The sequence below is a fragment of the Pseudochaenichthys georgianus genome, chromosome 8 (genome assembly GCF_902827115.2).
Source record: "Pseudochaenichthys georgianus chromosome 8, fPseGeo1.2, whole genome shotgun sequence".
Taxonomy (NCBI): Eukaryota; Metazoa; Chordata; class Actinopteri; order Perciformes; family Channichthyidae; genus Pseudochaenichthys; species Pseudochaenichthys georgianus.
The window spans coordinates 32,363,810-32,384,273 of record NC_047510.2 but is presented as its reverse complement, the minus strand read 5'-3'; the positions used below and the strand labels follow the sequence as shown (position 1 = coordinate 32,384,273).

Genomic DNA, 20,464 nt, shown 5'->3' with positions numbered 1-20,464 from the left:
TATCAGTATGTAGTGTCTCTACTTTAAAGAGTCCTCTCCTGCTGATGTTCAGGTGTATATCAGTATGTAGTGTCTCTACTTTAAAGAGTCCTCTCCTGCTGATGTCCAGGTGTATATCAGTATGTAGTGTCTCTACTTTAAAGAGTCCTCTCCTGCTGATGTCCAGGTGTATATCAGTATGTAGTGTCTCTACTTTAAAGAGTCCTCTCCTGCTGATGTTCAGGTGTATATCAGTATGTAGTGTCTCTACTTTAAAGAGTCCTCTCCTGCTGATGTTCAGGTGTATATCAGGTGTCTCTACTTTAAAGAGTCCTCTCCTGATGATGTTCAGGTGTATATCAGTATGCAGTGTCTCTACTTTAAAGAGTCCTCTCCTGCTGATGTTCAGGTGTATATCAGTACGCAGTGTCTCTACTTTAAAGAGTCCTCTCCTGCTGATGTTCAGGTGTATATCAGTACGTAGTGTCTCTACTTTAAAGAGTCCTCTCCTGCTGATGTTCAGGTGTATATCAGTATGTAGTGTCTCTACTTTAAAGAGTCCTCTCCTGCTGATCTTCAGGTGTATATCAGTATGTAGTGTCTCTACTTTAAAGAGTCCTCTCCTGCTGATGTTCAGGTGTATATCAGTATGTAGTGTCTCTACTTTAAAGAGTCCTCTCCTGCTGATGTTCAGGTGTATATCAGTATGTAGTGTCTCTACTTTAAAGAGTCCTCTCCTGCTGATGTCCAGGTGTATATCAGTATGTAGTGTCTCTACTTTAAAGAGTCCTCTCCTGCTGATGTTCAGGTGTATATCAGTATGTAGTGTCTCTACTTTAAAGAGTCCTCTCCTGCTGATGTTCGGCTGCATATCAGTATGTAGTGTCTCTACTTTAAAGAGTCCTCTCCTGCTGATGTTCAGGTGTATATCAGTATGTAGTGTCTCTACTTTAAAGAGTCCTCTCCTGCTGATGTTCAGGTGTATATCAGTATGTAGTGTCTCTACTTTAAAGAGTCCTCTCCTGCTGATGTTCAGGTGTATATCAGTATGTAGTGTCTCTACTTTAAAGAGTCCTCTCCTGCTGATGTTCAGGTGTATATCAGTATGTAGTGTCTCTACTTTAAAGAGTCCTCTCCTGCTGATGTTCAGGTGTATATCAGTATGTAGTGTCTCTACTTTAAAGAGTCCTCTCCTGCTGATGTTCAGGTGTATATCAGTATGTAGTGTCTCTACTTTAAAGAGTCCTCTCCTGCTGATGTTCAGGTGTATATCAGTATGTAGTGTCTCTACTTTAAAGAGTCCTCTCCTGCTGATCTCCTTCTGATGTTCAGGTGTATATCAGTATGTAGTGTCTCTACTTTAAAGAGTCCTCTCCTGCTGATGTTCAGGTGTATATCAGTATGTAGTGTCTCTACTTTAAAGAGTCCTCTCCTGCTGATGTTCAGGTGTATATCAGTATGCAGTGTCTCTACTTTAAAGAGTCCTCTCCTGCTGATGTTCAGGTGTATATCAGTACGTAGTGTCTCTACTTTAAAGAGTCCTCTCCTGCTGATGTTCAGGTGTATATCAGTATGTAGTGTCTCTACTTTAAAGAGTCCTCTCCTGCTGATGTTCAGGTGTATATCAGTATGTAGTGTCTCTACTTTAAAGAGTCCTCTCCTGCTGATCTTCAGGTGTATATCAGTATGTAGTGTCTCTACTTTAAAGAGTCCTCTCCTGCTGATGTTCAGGTGTATATCAGTATGTAGTGTCTCTACTTTAAAGAGTCCTCTCCTGCTGATGTTCAGGTGTATATCAGTATGTAGTGTCTCTACTTTAAAGAGTCCTCTCCTGCTGATGTCCAGGTGTATATCAGTATGTAGTGTCTCTACTTTAAAGAGTCCTCTCCTGCTGATGTTCAGGTGTATATCAGTATGTAGTGTCTCTACTTTAAAGAGTCCTCTCCTGCTGATGTTCAGGTGTATATCAGTATGTAGTGTCTCTACTTTAAAGAGTCCTCTCCTGCTGATGTTCAGGTGTATATCAGTATGTAGTGTCTCTACTTTAAAGAGTCCTCTCCTGCTGATGTTCAGGTGTATATCAGTATGTAGTGTCTCTACTTTAAAGAGTCCTCTCCTGCTGATGTTCAGGTGTATATCAGTATGTAGTGTCTCTACTTTAAAGAGTCCTCTCCTGCTGATGTTCAGGTGTATATCAGTATGTAGTGTCTCTACTTTAAAGAGTCCTCTCCTGCTGATGTTCAGGTGTATATCAGTATGTAGTGTCTCTACTTTAAAGAGTCCTCTCCTGCTGATGTTCAGGTGTATATCAGTATGTAGTGTCTCTACTTTAAAGAGTCCTCTCCTGCTGATGTTCAGGTGTATATCAGTATGTAGTGTCTCTACTTTAAAGAGTCCTCTCCTGCTGATGTTCAGGTGTATATCAGTATGTAGTGTCTCTACTTTAAAGAGTCCTCTCCTGCTGATGTTCAGGTGTATATCAGTATGTAGTGTCTCTACTTTAAAGAGTCCTCTCCTGCTGATGTTCAGGTGTATATCAGTATGTAGTGTCTCTACTTTAAAGAGTCCTCTCCTGCTGATGTTCAGGTGTATATCAGTATGTAGTGTCTCTACTTTAAAGAGTCCTCTCCTGCTGATGTTCAGGTGTATATCAGTATGTAGTGTCTCCATGCTTTAATGTTCAAAAAGGTATTTATTTTGCTGCAGCACCTCTTTTCACTTCGAGTAATATTGTTTACCTGTAAATGCTCGTAAAATGACATCTTACTGCCTGTCTAAATAATGACAGTAACATAACAGCTGATCTGTAATGTCCCTTTTGACCTTTGGAAATAAAATAATGGCGACATTCTACTATTAAACTATAAACAATTAACACAATCCCCCGAGGCAATTAGACCAAAAGCTTCACTTGACCTTTAAAATGTCTATTCATTCATTTTTTTTGCAAAAGTTTTCTTATATTCTATTATACTTTCTAACTCATGTGCAATGACTACCAGACATGCTGCTGCGACCATTTCCCCCCCAAATTTGGGATCAATTAAGTACATAATATCATCTAATCTATTTGTTTTACCATGTCCATAAAGGATCTGGTAAGGTTAAAAGCTAATGTGTTTCTCATGCAGGTATCTCTGCACCTGCTCACGGTGTATATCGAGCACAGCAACATCCTCTCTCACTGACATGTCATTTATTATAGTGTCCAGACACAATTAAAACGAGTGCCTGCGATAATCACGGAGGTAAATTAGGAATTTATATTCAGTCTCCAGTTTCCGTGACAACACAGATGAGTCATTAGTGCCGACGTGACCAATGAGTCTGGATACTGCCGGGGTTACTGAGTTAATGTTAATCACAAGCTCGCCTAGAGAGCAGTAGCTCTCTGCTTTGTGTGTGTTAGGGAGATCATTAATGGTAAGAGTGTAAGTGGTGTGGAGAAGTGAGGCTGATGGGGTCTGATTAAAGGCAACATATGCGTGTGTGTGTGTGTGTGTAAAGGGGCCTACACACCAAACTGACACCGAAGAACACGTCCCGACGGAACACGACTGTTGTGTCGCCTCACGTCTCTGCCATGTGTCGCACTGGAACACACCGCTACGCATGCGTGAGTGGCAATAACTCTCCTTACCAGCAGGGGGCGGTTGTGTGTATTCGTCATTCAAAAGAGGCAACAACCGGAAGACAGACTGCGTGATAACCGAGAGAAGAAGAACAGACTGCGTTTTCACTCCACAGCGAGAAGCTCACGGGGCTTTCCCGAACCTGTGTCGAGAGCTAGAGTTAAATGAAATCTCAGATTTGCCTTCTTAATCGTTTGTTTGGGTCCCTCACTTCCGTTTTGCTTCTCATGCACTGATTCGCTAAGCTGAACAGCCAATCACAGTGATTTATTTGGCCGACGGCCTTCAGCCGACAGGCCGCGGCGGAAGGTGTCGGCACGGCCGAAAAGACACGACGGGGCGGGACACACCTATCTGAGTAGGGCGACAGGACGCTCATCGACGGCCCGACATCTATCGACGGCCGAAATCGGCTTGAAGGACATTAAGAGGCATCAGCTCCAGACGATAGGTAGGAAGCACACCTGGGATCCATTCCTTCTTAAACCTGAAACCACTGCTGTTGCTAACAGAGTGGTGCAGGAATGAGTCCTAAAACCGATAAATGAGTCAGCATTTTACCACTTCTGGTTCGCTTGGCCCAAAGTCAATGGTTTTCTGAACCTGTTTTTGGTCAGATGCCTGAAATAAGGTCTGTGCTTAATAGAAGCTGAAGAGATGTTTACGTTTTGTTCTACGACATAAAACACATCAGTAAATACTCCACTGCTGGAAGTCTGGAGCTTCTACTTCTACCAGAAAAAGGTGGTTGCTAACAAGTGTCTAAATGAGACGACTAAACGTCATCACGCTGAACATTAGCCGCCTTTAGCTTAGCAGCAATGTTGACATGAAGTCATGTGACCTTGATGTACATCAGTGTAGATTAAATCACTAGGGTACATTGGAGGATGTACATGAGTCACAGAATGGTGCAATTTTGCATTTACGTCTTACAATTGCATAAACTATGGTTTAAGTTCTATTTGCATAAACAAGCCTGGTCCCAATCTAAAGGCTCTTCTTTGTGAAGAACAGCACGAAGAGAGAGGAACAGCACGACTCCAACTAACACTAAACTTTGTCTGCCTTTATTTCCTTTCTAATTAAGCAAGGTAGCAGCATGATAAAAGTCTATCCTAAAAATCCACAAATGTGTCCATTGTTTGATCTCTCTGTGTGTGTATGTGTGTGTGTGTGTGTGTGTGTGTGTGTGTACCTGAGTGAGCAGCAGCCTGAGGCTCTGTGTTGCCTCCTCGCTGAGCTCCTTCACCCCCCTCCACTCCACTGCCTCCATCACCCGCAGCAGGTCAGGCTCCCACAGCACCGCCGCACTGCTGCCGTGCTTCAGGAGCTGCACACACACACACGCACGCACGCACGCACGCACACACACACCATTAACAGACACAGGGAGAGGAGTGAGAAAAGTTAAAAGAAGGACAAGAAGGTAGAAATAAAGAGAAAGTCTAAAATAAACATGTCATCGTTTTAAAGGAATTGAATAATGTGGATAATGAAGAGTTCAATTAAATCTGCTACATATTTGTAAAGATATTAAAACATTGTTGTGAACCGTGCCTTGCAAATAAAATGTTTTTTTGTTTTATTTATTAGAAATACATACTAATTGAAAAAAGTAATTACATAATGTACTTATGTTATTATTCATATAAATATTATATTTTATTGTTATATCAATATTTTGCCCAGTCACGTCAGATTTTCTTTTATTTATTTGATGATAAATGAAACGTTTTAGAGCCTCAGTTGCCAACACAGAATATGGAAATGTTCCTTTAATTCCCATCTGTGTTGACCTGCATATATACACTTTCATTACTCATGCGATCCAGATACTTTAATGTTTTTATTACCTTCATTAAAGTTTTACGATTTTGATATCAAATATTTATTACAGCTCGGAACTATGCCCAATAAATTATACTTGATTTGAGTTTGTGTGTGTTTCTGTGTGTGTGTGTGTGTGTGTGTGTGTGTGTGTGTGTGTGTGCAAATAAACTATCCCTTGCCATCTAGACGTCAGAAACATTTTAAGAAAAAGTGAAGCTGTGTTCACTAAATCTCTGAACATGGTGTTGGTTGGAAACAATAACATTTGGAGGTGGTCTTGGGAACATTTTCTGAGTATAACTGTGTATCCTGTGCCGTAAAATCCATCGATCTGATCTGTTCATAGCAAGAAGTAACTTCAAATGGAGCTTTGGCATCAGTAATCTCCTGTGGGACTTTGTGGAATATGTACATGAGGAAAAGGAAAGTTAGCAATATTTGATCTTCTACGCGCCCTCTTTGATCTGTATATACATTTGCAGGTAACGTTCACTCCCTATTAGCCTGAGCTGTCGATCTGTACCTGTGGAGGGACTCCTCCTCTGCAGGAAGCCCAGCAGGGAGCCCAGACAGTTCACTGAAGCTCTCAGCAACAGCTCGTGCTTCTGAGGAGACACAGTGGGGCGAAAACATCAGAGAGAAGTCAAGTATACACTGAAAAAATATATATCCCAGCTCTTAAACGTCAGATCACTGCAAGTCATGGAAAATGTGTGAAAACCGCTTTATAGTTACTTTATTATTTCTTTTAAAACCAGATTCAACTTTTTTTCCCCACAATTTTAGCTTTTGTTTTTTACTTCAGTTTATTACATTTTAAATATAAACGGCAACCATTCTGCACACTTGTACAATATTTAGATATAGTATAGTAGATTGGTTTCTATTTTCTATTAGTAGATGGTCTATTATAACTTATTAGGTATATTAGATATGGATTAATATTTTTCTATAAGTGGACGAAAAACAATTCAGATCCTTTATTTAAGTAAAGTGCTTAAACTAAACTGTACAAATACTCCATTTCAAGTAAAAGTACTGCATTGAGAATGATCAGTATCAACAGGAAAAATATATAAGGAAAAGCAGCAATCTTCACATTTGAGAAAATTGAATTGTAAAATGTTTTTAAATAGTAAGAATTAAGTAAAGCACTTGAGTAAATAGATATAATTGGGAGGGATGAAACCCTCTTTAATGGTCACACATGCAGAGCACACAGCGCAGTGAAATGTGTTCTCTGGTTTTAACCCATCCTAGTACCAGGAGTCTAGTACTAGGAGCAGTGGGCAGCTATTGTACAGCGCCCGGGGAGCAATGGGAGTGAGAGGGTGTCCGGTGCCTTGCTCAAGGGCACCACGGCAGGGCAGGAGGTGAACTGGGACCTCTCCAAGTAGCAGTCCACACTCCATATTTAGTACATTTCAAAGCCCATGCTTCTGTACTTTTACTTGAGTAAAGAAGTTTAGTCAGTACTTCTACTTTGACCAGAGTATTTTTAAACACGAGTATCTGATCTTCTACTTGAGTAAAGGATGTGTGTACTTTTGCCATCTCTGAAAGTGGAGGAAAGCAGCGGAAAAGTAGAGAAGAGGAGCTCCAATGTTTCCTACTGCTACTAAAGCAAAGCATCAAGGGAAAAAAGAGGGAGATAGTGAGAGCAGGGAAGGGTTCCTGATATCGGCCACGCAACAGCAGAGTACAGAGCAGTGGAGCGTGGAGCACGACACTACTGTTAGCACGACAGCCTTTCACACAGCAGAAGATTTTAAAACACAATTTGATTTACATTTGTTTTAACTATACACACACCCTGCAAAAGAGTTGGGAAAACCCTAATACATTACAATTTCAAATAAATAAATAACCAGATTTTCATGACTACCAAAATAAATATCATTTGAAACATCGTACCCATTTAAAAACATCCTCGTTTACACACTTTAAAAACAAAAACTACAGCTATCTTTTCAAACTTCAATACTAGAGAGTCAATCTCCCCCAGTGAGCACTGAACCCGCCCAACAGATCAGCGGGTAGTACGCATGCTCCACCCTCAGACAGAGCACTGCATCCGTCCATCCCACTCCAGCAAGTTGGTTCTTTCTACTTTTCCAGATCGCTCATTTTGCATTAGCAAACAAGAAATGTATCAATACTAGAGTTTTCTTACTTTTCAGGGTGTATTTGGGGCCATGGACAAAAAGTGGTATGGAGAAAACCTCCACCCAACCCTTCCACCCACTCCTGTAAACAATTTTTAAGACCAGCCAATCGGGGACAGGACACCACTAAATGTTCCAATGTTTCTGCTATAAAACAGAACGGACAGCCCCCCCTTGTGCCTGGCTCAAAATGAGCTCTGTATAAAAAGGAAACACAATAACTATACCAGTTTCCATATTTTATCCACATTAAATGCAGATTGTCAATACACATTTTTATATAATTGCAGATATATATATCTTCCCATTATTGAGGCATCACTAATATGTTTCTGTCTTTATTATCCATTTCATCACATCTTGTTTTTACATTTGTTTTTGTTTGAATGCTTTAATTCAATGTTTTTTATTATAAAGAGTCTTTGAATACTTACGGCGTTTCCGCCAGGGGGGCGTCTGGCCGTCATTTGACGCCCTTATTCAGCTCGGAACGCCCTGAACTTGAGCCGAGGGCGTCCAAAAAAAAAGAATAATTTGAGAGAAGATCGAGTTTTTATGTTTTTATGACGAAAAGGAAAAAAGACAAGGACATCCCTTGGATGGAAAGGAGTCTGGTGGGATTCTTTTCGCCACCAGCAAAGCATGTTCCTGTGACGGAAAGTGTACTGCTGGCGAGCCTTGACTGGGGGGGGGGGGGGTTCTTCGGTTTAGTTCCGGCTCTTTTCACACCACCCAGAGTCCTGAACCGTGAGCGTGCCTGCTTCATAAAGCCAAACCGCGTGGAAACCCCTCACAGCTCACACCGACAACAATGGCCGATTGTGTTGAAGCGCTACTCGTTTTGGTTTCGCTCTGACGACCCCTCCACACCACGTGGGGTGCTGTTTCTGTGTGTGCTTTGTGGGTGTGCTTAGGTTCACAGGTTCAGGGGCTGATGAGCTACACCTGGAAAGGAAAGGATATAGGAGGAGCCCAGCTGGTTACGGGGGGCGAACTCCTCTGGGCACTCTCTCCGTGCCAGCCTCGGGGACCTGTGGCTGGTGCTGTTATTTAATTGTTTATAAGAAAATAAACAATTGTTATTTTCTTACCCTTCGTCTCGCCTCCCTGCTTTTTTTTTGCAGCCCAGGAGCCGGGTTGAAACAAAACGAAATGGAAGAAATGGGACGACTTTACTTCCAACTTTACAGTCGTTACATGCTACATTCAAAACTGCTTTACAATCGTAATCATCAACTTCAACGACGATCCCGATTCCCCCTGCCCCCGCCTCGACGTAAGCGTGGCGTATGCGGTGCTTTTGCCCTAGCCGGAAAAAATGTTGGTGCTTGAAACAAACTGGATTCCGGAGCTAAGAGGCTGCTCCGCTGCGGTGTGAACACGAAAACCCGGTGCTTTTCAAGCTCCAGCTCCGAACCGGCCCTGAAACACCGTTGATGTGAATGAGGTGTTAGTGAGCCGAGCCAAATGATCCGGCTCATTAAAAAGAGCCGGAATTCCCATCACTAATAATAAAGAGATAGTATCTATAACTTAAGGGACGGCTCAATTCAAATCACGGACTCTCTCAGCCCTGGTCTGCTATATAAATTAAATATTTTCTAATTATTATTTACTTTGAAAGGATGGTATCTGTCATTTCATTACATCATGTGTTTAAATGTTTGTATGTCTGTTTCGTTGTATGCTTTTATTAAATGTTTTCATTGTTAAGTGTCTTTGATTATCTTGGAAAGTGCTATATAAATGCAAAGTTAATTCATCTTATCTAATATGTGTGGATATATATGTAGAATATCATTACTATAAGCAGATGGTGTAGTATTGCCCAGTGTACTGGAGGAGATTGACTTCACTTCACGGCTGCATCTCGAATGCAAATGAGCACCAACATGAGCGCAGAGTTATTACACTTCATTAGCTGGAGGTGATGTTTTTAACCTATTCAAACACACCAACACAGCTCACACACCTGTCCTTTAGTTCAAACAGCATTTTGATGACCTCTCAACCGCATGCTGATAGCTTTTTACATATTTGTGTCTCTGTGGGCTTTCACAGGGGCTTTTTTAATGACGTGATACTGTGGCAAACAAATCATTAAGCTGTGACTAATGTATATAGACAGGAGAATATGTTGATTTGAGAAGTCCTCGTTAGGCTAATAAGGAGCAAATGAATGCATTTAATAATAATATGTAGATATTATTAGGCTCCAGTTGGACTTTAGTCTAATTTAAAGCAACAAGTGCTATAGTGTAAGGCGTCTTTGGGTACTGTTACAGCTCAACCGTCAGCTGGTTTCCACTTTTTGAACCTGATCAATTGCATCCGTATCTTTATATATACATGTATACTTACTAATATGATCAGCACCAGCATAGCACGCCACATTATATCAATATGTCCGGATTTTATCATTAGGATTGGAAAAACTGCATTAGTAAGTAAGTAAGGGCTTAAAATCACGATTATTAATTGATTTGAGGGAAAAAATTGCCTAATTGAACTTTCAATACAAATTTAAATAAACAGAGCACTGCTAGTTTCAGGCAGTGCAAATGTAAACACCATTACAAAATCAAAATAAGACTTAAAATTAAATATGTTTTATTTTCTAACTTTATGCAAAATGCACTTTTTTATGTCTTTTATACATAAACATGTGTCCCCGGTGTGTCGGGGAACTCACACAGCGTCAGGAAATAAAACCCTCTCTCTTTTCCTCCGTACTCAAATCTCTAAAAACGGGGAACAACGGAGCTGATCCAGATTTGCGTCCGATATGACGTAATATCTGAAATGTGGACCCACGGCCCAATCAGAACCGTTGCTACCAGAAACAATGCCCGACTGTTTTGGACGTAATATGGTTGTGTTTACATTAGCATCGCTAACACTCAGAGCTAACCTGTACTGGAGAGCATGTGTGTGAAGAAGCAGGAAGTAGAAAGGAACTCACCTTGTGGTATAACCGGCAAGAGAGAAAGCCTTTGAGCTCCATGCTGTTTCAGATCCTTGATAATCCATGATATGGCGTTTCATCACGGCAGCATTTAGTTTAGACAGTAGCTGCCGGGTCCCGCATGAGCTCAGACCCCTCCTCTTTTTTAATACATTTTTTAAAGCTTTATACCCCAAATCAGCACTTTTGAAACAGGAAGTGAAATAGAGGGATATGAGGCATGGCTAGAATGGGTGATCTGTTTGGTATTTTGAGCAAAACACTTCATAGACATGTTTTTTATATATTTGTACTAGTGCTGTCAAAATTATCGCGTTAACGGCGGTAATTAATTTTTTGAATTAATTGCGTTAAAATATTTAACGCATGTGCAGAATGGCCCGCCCCATACGTGCCACCAGTGGCAGCGCCAGGGTATGGCTGGGGTAGGCTACACCCATACCAAGAAATGGCTTAGCCCCACCATGAGAAATGATGTTAAAGTAAGCAAAATAAAGTCTGCCAACTCGCGGAGTAAATTGCACAGACAGCAGTTAGTAAGATTGATTTCAGTAGCCACGGTTTTGAAAACTTTTGTCACGTCGTGATCGTCTTCTCAATAGAACATCTTTGATAATGTCTTCTGGCCAATCAGAATCAAGATAACGGCGTGGTGTTGTTGCAGGAAGTCCGGACGGAGAATACTTTTGCTGTAGTACAGGGGTGCACATAACTGGTACGCAGGTTATGTGCGTAATCTGAAATGCGTACCGTCACCGCGCATTTGCGTACCGACGTACTTGTGAAGCTTTTCCAGAAGGCGGTTAGATCACCGGACGACAGAGTCGGTCTCCGTGTGCACAGCCAGGGCTGCTGTTAACGTCGGTCTGTGCCAAAACTACGCCAACCGGCTGCGGAGGGAGACTCCCCCCTTCACTGGAGAACTGCGCTAAAACAGCTGATCACAACGTTCACACTCTGTGGTCACGAAGTACTCCACAGCCGGCTGATCACAGCCGCCCCCCCCCCCCCCCTCTGTCGACTTTCCTGAAGTACTCCCCCGTTGATAGAAATCAACACGTAATGAATTAAGACCCCACGGTTTGATGATTGATAGGTGTGTGGGCTGTCTTTCATTTTGACACACAGAACAATGTTATAATAAACATAGATACTGTATGTGGATATATCTTTCCATTCCCACAACAATATACATAAAGAAATGGCATATTTTGGACATAGTTCGAATGGTGATTAATCATGATTAATGAATTTTTAAGCTGTGATTAATCTGATTACAAATTTTAATCGTTTGACAGCCCTAATTTTTATATATCTGAGACCCATGCTATTGCCTAGAAATATCATGATAGGTGCCCTTTAATCCTGGGCATTTTAGTTCTGCCCATCTGCTTCTAAAAAAACCGCATCTAAAACCTCAATATCCTAGTTCATAATTTACTTTAATACAATCATGAAAAGCCCATATAAAGTGGTGCAGGAATGAGTCCGAAACCCAGGAATGTGTCTGCATTTAAGACATTTTGCCGGTAAATGTCTGAAGCTTTTACACGGAAAAATTCCATGGCTTTTTGTCGGGAGAGCCCTTGCAATGCTAACTTTCGGGTCAGTCTACAAAAATACACTGCACCACTTTATAGTTATCGCCTTTAATATTTGATTAATTGTTCCTCATTAATTAGAGTAATGAGGGTACAGCGCTCTACTTCGGTCTCTGATGTCTGCAGGTCAGCAGCTCCTCAGCACGACTCTGCATTTCCTTCAGATTTCCATTATGTTTTAGTTTACCAAACACTGCTTTACTATAACGTGCTTATGTTAATGCTGGAAAGGTTCAATTGAATTGAAGCAAATCCTTCCTTTAACACTAAGCACAGATACGTTTCCAACCACCACTTGTTGAAAAGCAATACATATGCCAGCAGATACCTTTCATATCAACACAGAATTGACTGTCTGTGTGTTTTCTGATATTTCCGTTTTCCACAAACAAGAAATGTGAGAAATAAAATGTTGTAAAGGCAGTCACTGGTGTACACTCTTGATGTAAAATCCAGACTGCGCTTAAGACGATTCAACAGCTAAAACAACTGAGCCATCTGTAACGATATTTATTTAAAGTGGACCTATCATGCTATATTTGAAAAATATATTGTAGGGCCATACCTATACAAAACATGTCTGTGAAGTTTTGTGCTTCAAATACCAAACAGAACACCCGTTGTAGCCATGCCTCATACTGCTCACACCCCTCGTTTGAAGCCCTGTTAGAGAAATGCAGATTTTGGGTCCTTAGCTTGAAATAAATCAAAAAGAGGAGGCGGAGCTAATGCCTGATCAGAATTCTACCGGAGATAAAGTTAAATTCTGCTGTGATAAAACGGCATCCTGTTTAAACCACATCAAGGATTATTTCTGAAACAGTATGGAGCTCAAATGCTTTTTCTCTTGCGGGTTTATCACAAGGTGAGTTCCTTTTTTATTTCCTGCTTTTTAAACACACGTGCTCTCCAGCACAGGTTAGCTCTGAGTGTTAGCGATGCTAATGTAAACAAAGACGAGATTACGTCCACAACACGTCAGGCATTGTTTCTGATAGCAACTCTCTGTGGGTCCGCTGCCGATTTGACGTCAGTTCGGATGGAATCTGTATCCGCTCGTTGTACACCCGTTTTTAAAAGATTTGGGTACGGAGGAAAAGAGAGGGTTTTATTTTCTGACGCTGCGTGAGTTCCCCGACGCACCGGGGACACATACTTATGTATAAAAGACATCACAAAGTGCATTTTGCATGATAGGTCCCCTTTAACTGTTAGCTAGAAGAGCAAATATTTTGTTCATATATCTATTTTAGGAGATGTATTAGAAACACAGCCTGTCCTCCTGCTCTGTTGGTGTGTTTTTCAATAGCTCTTTGCCCGAGTGATCACCTACAAACAATCATCAGCACAATCAAGCCATGTCGGGATCCAATTTTGTTTCAGTCTCCCTCAAGTATTCACCAGATGGTCTTGTTTTCTGCCGTCTCACAGGCCAGTTTTACAAAGACCTGTCTTAGTCACCTAATATTGACTCTTGATTTTAGTTGCGACAACGCCTTTTTCTTGCCTGCAATCCTTTTTTTATCATACGAAATTCTGCCTTACAACGGTAAAATGATGCATCGTCTCTCGTCACCCTTTGTTTGAATTAGAGTGGAGTCTTGCTAATGGATATACGCAGCTTGTCAGGAAAAAATTAACTTTCCATTTGGGGAATGTCTTTCAGTACTGAAGTGGAAGAAGTACTCACATATTGCACTTAAGTAAAGGTTGCAATACTAAGGTTTAATAAAAAAATATTGGACGAGTAAAATTTCTGCATTGAAATGTTTACTTGAGAAAATATGCAAAAGTATTAGCACCAAAATATACTAAAAGTACTTTAATTATTGTATTATAGTGATGCATGAATCTGTGTCACTTTAATGTTGTAGCTGGAGAGTTACGGTTGATTTAAATGTCTCCTCTACTGTATATAATGATTTGGTAGCTTAACCTTTAATAATGTATCATTATTAGTTGTATATTAACATTTATAGTATGGATTCTATTTTATCAATCTTAATCTGCAAAGTAGCTACTAACTAAAGCTAATAAATACATTTACTGGAGTAAAAAGTACAATATTTGCGTCAAAATGTCGTATGAAGTAGCATAAAGTGAAAAGTAGATGTACCTCAAAGTTGTACTTCATTACAGTACTTGTACTTCACTAGAGCATTTCCATCGACAGTATACATACATGAGAGAAAAATCACAAAATGCATTAATGTCGCCTTCGAACTCAACAACACAACCAATAATAATAATAATCTACAATAATCTATGTTATGTTGACCCGAATCTCTTCAGGTTTCTTTTTTACACCCGAAGGTTTTGTGATTACCTTCAAATACAGTACACGCAAACCCCGACTCATGGATAAATCCCCCTCGATGGATAAATACCTGCAGAAGAAGTCCGCTGAGAGCCGTGGAGAGGCACTGAGCTCCTCTGGTGCCGAGAGGGTACAAAGACCCGTCTTCCACCCCCAGGGGACGAGGCCCCACCAGGCTAGGACCGCTGGTCAGAGACACCACTTCTGGTTCCAGGTCAGCATCAAGGAGAGCCTGCAGCAACCTCAGGAGGCTGACTGCAGAGAGAGCAAAGAGAGGAGGGGGGTCAGGAGGGCAAACAAAGAGTATGGAGATAAATCTGGTTTAGTAAAGTTTTGATCTGAAGGTTCAAGTTGTGATTGGTCTTTTCATGTTGAATATTATTATTCATAATGATTCACTCTATTATGCTTTTAGGGGTTTTTCCTTTCCTGTAGTGCAGCGGTGCCCAACCTAATCAACTCAGGGCCCACTTAAGAATCTAAAAAATGTTCGCAGCCCACATTCAACCATAAACAATAGAGTGCCACAGTGACGCGTCCTAAAACCCGGAAGTAAGTTAGCATGTTACCACTTCCGGTTCCTTCGACAAAAACCAATGCAATTTCTCCATAGGACTTTGGAAAATAAATCGATAGATAGATTTATGATTAGAAAATTATAAAAGTAGGGTAGACATAGTGGATATTATCCGAATGAGTGTACTTCCGTGTTTTAGGACGCGTCACTGTGGCACTCTATACGGAGGGTAAATAAAGTTCTGATTGGTCAATTCAGAACATGTGACACGTTGTTAATCCAGTAGAACAGACCGCTGTCAAGGACTGTAATGACCGTTGCTAAGGAGGATCAAGAAAGGTTAAGAGGTTGAAATAAAATAAAAAATCTTGATAATGAATTGTTTCCACGCAAATCATAATGTTTTGCAATTATTTGGCGGCCCGCTTGCAATGCAGGCCGCGGCCCTAAGGTTGGAAACCGCTGCTGTAGTGTGTTATATCAAATCAAACTTTATTTGTATAGCCCAATATCACAAAACATGTTTGTCTCAGTGGGCTTTACAGATTAAAAACATACAACAACATTGTATATGATGGAGTTACAGCAACATAAGACAAGATAAAATAAGATACAACAAAAGACAATACAAATACATAAAACATTCAAACCAATACCATAACATGCAAGCTCTAACTGAAGGCTATGTTAAATATGTAAGTATATAGGTTTTAGTGCATGTAAATGGTCTGCAAAACATCACGAAGCGTTGAGGGTTTTTCTCTCTCCCAATAGATATTTTGATATTTGAGTTCAAAATCTTTGTGTTCCCGATCTTTTCACAGATCTCAGAATTGTTTGATTGATTTAGCTCCATAGAAAAGGAGAAAGCAAACACATGTGAAGGGCAAGGCCACAAGAGAACCAGAGTGTACTATGTTTTTGAAATAGAAGATGCTAAAAGCAAGGGGGAAAGAGAAGCAAGAGGTAGCAGCTGAAAGGAATTGAGGGCCGTTTTTGTGCTGGTACGTGACAGAAAGAGTCTAAGTGAGGGACGGGGTTAAAGAAAGGTCCAGGAACCAAAAGAGTGCTGGAGATAAACAAAGAGACACAGACCAAAACAAATCGCTAAAACCCAAAGGGATCCCAACTGCCAGCCATCTGACTCGCACTCGATGCCACGTACTCTGAGATTACAGCTCTCCGAGGGAGGGACGACTCAATTAGCGGCAGCAGAAGAGGGGGAGGAGAGATGGGGAGAGGAGAGGGGGAGAGGAGATACATCACAGCAGCCTGACAGGCCACTTATCCAGCTGACAGACACACACACGGAGCAGCCGGATGATCTGTCTCCGGGCGCTGCAGCGGGATGTGGGTCACTTTATGTAATGAGAGTGAGAAATGTATCCCAGGGTTTGGTTAGCTCCGCTGAGGACGAGGGACAGACGCTACCTGCTTACATTTAACAAATTGGACTGTCAACGCTAACAGGTTAACAATCTCGATTAATCTGGAAACCTTGACGTGTTAAAAGCAAATTAATCACACTATCAAGTTGCTTCCGTAATTCTAGTGCGGATGTTATGGTTCGTTTCAGTTGTACCGGGAAGTAGGAGTATCAGAGTTCCCAGTCGGAAATTTGAGCCCCATGAGGTCTGACTCAGAGATATCTCACCATACCCAAGATCACCACCACGATGGAGTCTCCGCAAGATGAACATCAAGAGAACACTTTGATAACATAACATTTGTAGCTCTTCTGTGTTATTTGTGTCATTAAATCAACTTCACTTCCATCTGTGGATACGTTGCTTCGGTGTTTGCATTCACAAAATAAAGCGTAGTTATCAACCGGTATTGCTAACAGCGGCTAATCTGAGGTGAGTGCTAAAGCTGTGAACAAGACAAACTACTTTCCTGCGAGCGTCCATATTTTTCCGCGCTACTGATTACGTCACGCCCAGTTCTGACTTCCAATGTAAATTAATCGAACATCAACCATGAATCGCTTGTTAATGAAAAACGATAAAGAAAGCGGAGGAATCGGCACACGCTGCATGTATAACACTGACTGGAGACAGATCCAAAATGGTGGAATGAGCTCCCCATTGACATCAGAAAGCTTATCCATCTTCCGGCGCAGACTGAAAACTCTTTCGACTCCACTTCGAGCAATAAAATTACTAACAAACAAAAACAAAATAAAAAGCACTTATATACTAACAAAGCACTTGCTCGCCAGTTGAGTAGCACTTGAAATGTTTTGGCTCTATGAAACCTGATGTACTTTTGATTCTGTTTTCTTCAAGGTTGTATCTTCTTGGTCGAACGCACGTATTGTGAGTCGCTTTGGATAAAAGCGTCAGCTAAATGTAATGTAATGTAACCATCACTGCCTCGCTGTTTAGAGAAAATAACGAGAACGTGAAGCTAAAAAAACATTAAGAGGAAAGCACAACACAGGTAATGGGAGAAAACATGAGCTGAGCACACACAGATAAGATAAGGGAAAATCACTTTTCAGGTTACACACACTTTCAAGTTTTACAAAAACAATCATCAAATGAAATCCTGAGTGTGTTACCCAGCGAGAGATTGTCCGTGTTTCGTTTCTGAACGAGGAGTCGCTGCACAGCTTCGTCCAGACTCCAGCTGATGCTCTTTTGGACCTTAAGTAATGGAGAATAACAAGAATCTTAATCAGTGATTCTGTTGGGAATCTCTCTGCAGAACAGAGATTAAACAGCGCTTGATTTCATGTTGGCAGCAGCATGCCTTAATTAAAACGTTATGAGCCAGACAGGCCTTCTGGATTATTGTTTGACAAATGGTTTTTATTTAATATGATCATATAAAGCCTCGAGCTGAGGGAAATTCTTTGTGTTAAGAGTTACAGCCTGAGCTTGCATAATGACTCTAGACGGGACTGTTATATTAAAAATAGTGTATTTTTAATATAACCGACGACGTGCCTTGGTGATGTCTTACTTTATTTAGATTTCCCATGTTAACTAGTTTTATTAGGCCCCCGTGAAGAGAACCAGGCGCTGAAGCAAGTGGCCAAACGGTGGTGCTGCAACTTCTCTGATAGTTAAAGGTGGGGTAGGTAATTCACTTCAGAAACACGTTTTGTTATAATTAGGGCTGTCAAACGATTACAATTTTGAATCAGATTAATCACAGCTTAAAAATGAATTAATCATGATTAATCACCATTCGAACTATGTCCAAAATATGCCATTTCTTTATGTATATTGTTGTGGGAATGGAAAGATACATGAAAGAATGTTTATTATAAAAAATGTCTGTGTGTCAAAATGAAAGACGACCCACACACACACCTATCAATCATCAAACCGTGGGGTCTTAATTCATTACGTGTTGATTTCTATCAACGGGGGAGTACTTCAGGAAAGTCGACAGGGGGGGGGGGGGGGGCCGGCGGCGGCTAGTGGAGTACTTCGTGACCACAGAGTGTGAACGTTGTGATCAGCTGTTTTAGTGCAGTTCTCCAGTGAAGGGGGGAGTCTCCCTCCGCAGCCGGGTGGCGTAGTTTTGGCACAAGTCCGTTGTACAGACCGACGTTAACAGCAGCCTGTCTGTGCACACGGAGACCGACTCTGTCGTCCGGTGATCTAACCGCCTTCTGGAAAAGCTTCACAAGTACGTCGGTACGCAAATGCGCTTTGTGACACAAGTGACGGTACGCATTTCAGATTACGCCATAACCTGCGTACCAGTTATGTGCACCCCTGTACTACAGCAAAAGTATTCACCGTCGGGACTTCCTGCAACAACACCACGCCGTTATCAAAGATGTTCTATTGAGAAGACGATCACTACGTGACTAAAGTTTTCAAAACCGTGGCTACTGAAATCAATCTTACTAACTGCTGTCTGTGCAATTTACTCCGCGCGAGTTGGCAGACTTTATTTTGCTTACTTTAACATCATTTCTCATGATGGGGCTAAGCCATTTCTTGGTATGGGTGTAGCCTACCCCAGCCATACCCTGGCGCTGCCACTGGTGGCACGTATGGGGCGGGCCATTCTGCACATGCGTTAAATGCGTTACATATTTTAACGCAATTAATTCAAAAAATGAATTACCGCCGTTAACGCGATAATTTTGACAGCACTAGTTATATTCCATGGAATGCTCTTAACATCTCGATAGTAATGAATACATTAAATGCTTTGACAATAAATCCATACAAAAATGTCATCTGTGAACACACAAGAGTTAGACCTAACCGATTATAAATATATGTATTCTTCACTGTCGGGTCACTCATTACTAGATCAGTGAGCTGCATGAGATACTGACAGGCTGTCAGGAGAGGGAGAGAGAGAGGGGGAGAGAGAGGGGGGAGAGGAAAAGAGTGCGCTTCCGCTCATCTCTCCCGTGTTATTCTCCAAAGTGAATGTAAACTTGAATAATGTACATAATTTGAATGTAATAATTAAGTTGATTGTTGTTTGTGGAAGCTCCAGTGAATGAGCCCCATTAACTGAGTTTAAACATCACTTTAAATGGAAGATTTAAAGTAATGTTTAAATCTTCCATTTAGGCCCCGCCCACTCGATCGGATCGGCGATCGGTATCGGCCGATACTGATTCCGTCGATCGGCCCCGAAATTGGCGATCGGAGCATCCCTAATAAAAACAGTGATCTGAAGCCATGCTCTATTTCACTCTAAGTCCTGGGATTTGCCCTCGACTTTGATACATTCATTGCAGAAGTTGTGATAAGAGCAAAGCAGAGCTGTGGCGTACCTGAGACGAGTGAACGTGCTGCAAGGTAACGAGGGAGGACAGAAGGAGGTGGCTGCAGCACAGCAGGGCTGAGGGAGGACAGGCTGATGGAGCAAATAAGGAAGAGGAGGAGGAGGAGGAGAGGACTGTCTGCAGCTGGTCCATCAGGCCGCTGTTGGAGAGCAGCACGGAGACAGCTGGGGAGGAGAAGGCAGCGTGTCATTACACTTTGATGGGATCTGCGCTTGTATGTCAGTGTGTGTATGTGTGTGTGTGTGTGAATAGCAGTTGGTCTGCAAAACTGCATGGTGCCCACACACAACTACACACACTTTAATTTTTCTTTGTGGTGGCTTTGAGGACTTTGAAACATTACAAATTGATAAACATGTTAAATTTAAAACGGATTCAGGCAAAATCACACACACACACACACACACACACACACACACACACACACACACACACACACACACACACACACACACACACACACACACACACACACACACACACACACACACACACACACACACACACACACACACACACACGGTGCAGATATCTTTTGGTTTGACAACAAATATAAGAAGTTAATGTAACCTGAAGCTAAAATGAATGGAATAAAAGGAGATGTAATTTGCATAACGTTGGGGTTATATACAGTACACTGGCAGCCAACCTGGGAATTATTTAACTACGCATAATTTAATGTGGTAA

The 20,464-nt window shown here is 41.4% G+C and overlaps 1 protein-coding gene across 1 annotated transcript in view; it reads right to left on the bottom strand.

Moving 5' to 3' along the window:
* The window catches only part of LOC117451744 (meiosis inhibitor protein 1), a 171,601-nt gene that overhangs the window by 15,650 nt on the left and 135,487 nt on the right, over positions 1–20,464 (bottom strand). Inside the window, exons 26-31 of the mRNA XM_071203907.1 lie at positions 19,766–19,941; positions 17,573–17,657; positions 14,563–14,747; positions 5,968–6,049; positions 5,746–5,780; positions 4,810–4,944 (exon numbers count right to left, since the gene is read on the bottom strand). Coding sequence (XP_071060008.1) covers positions 4,810–4,944; positions 5,746–5,780; positions 5,968–6,049; positions 14,563–14,747; positions 17,573–17,657; positions 19,766–19,941 — 698 coding nt within the window. The remainder of the gene's footprint in view (positions 1–4,809; positions 4,945–5,745; positions 5,781–5,967; positions 6,050–14,562; positions 14,748–17,572; positions 17,658–19,765; positions 19,942–20,464) is intronic.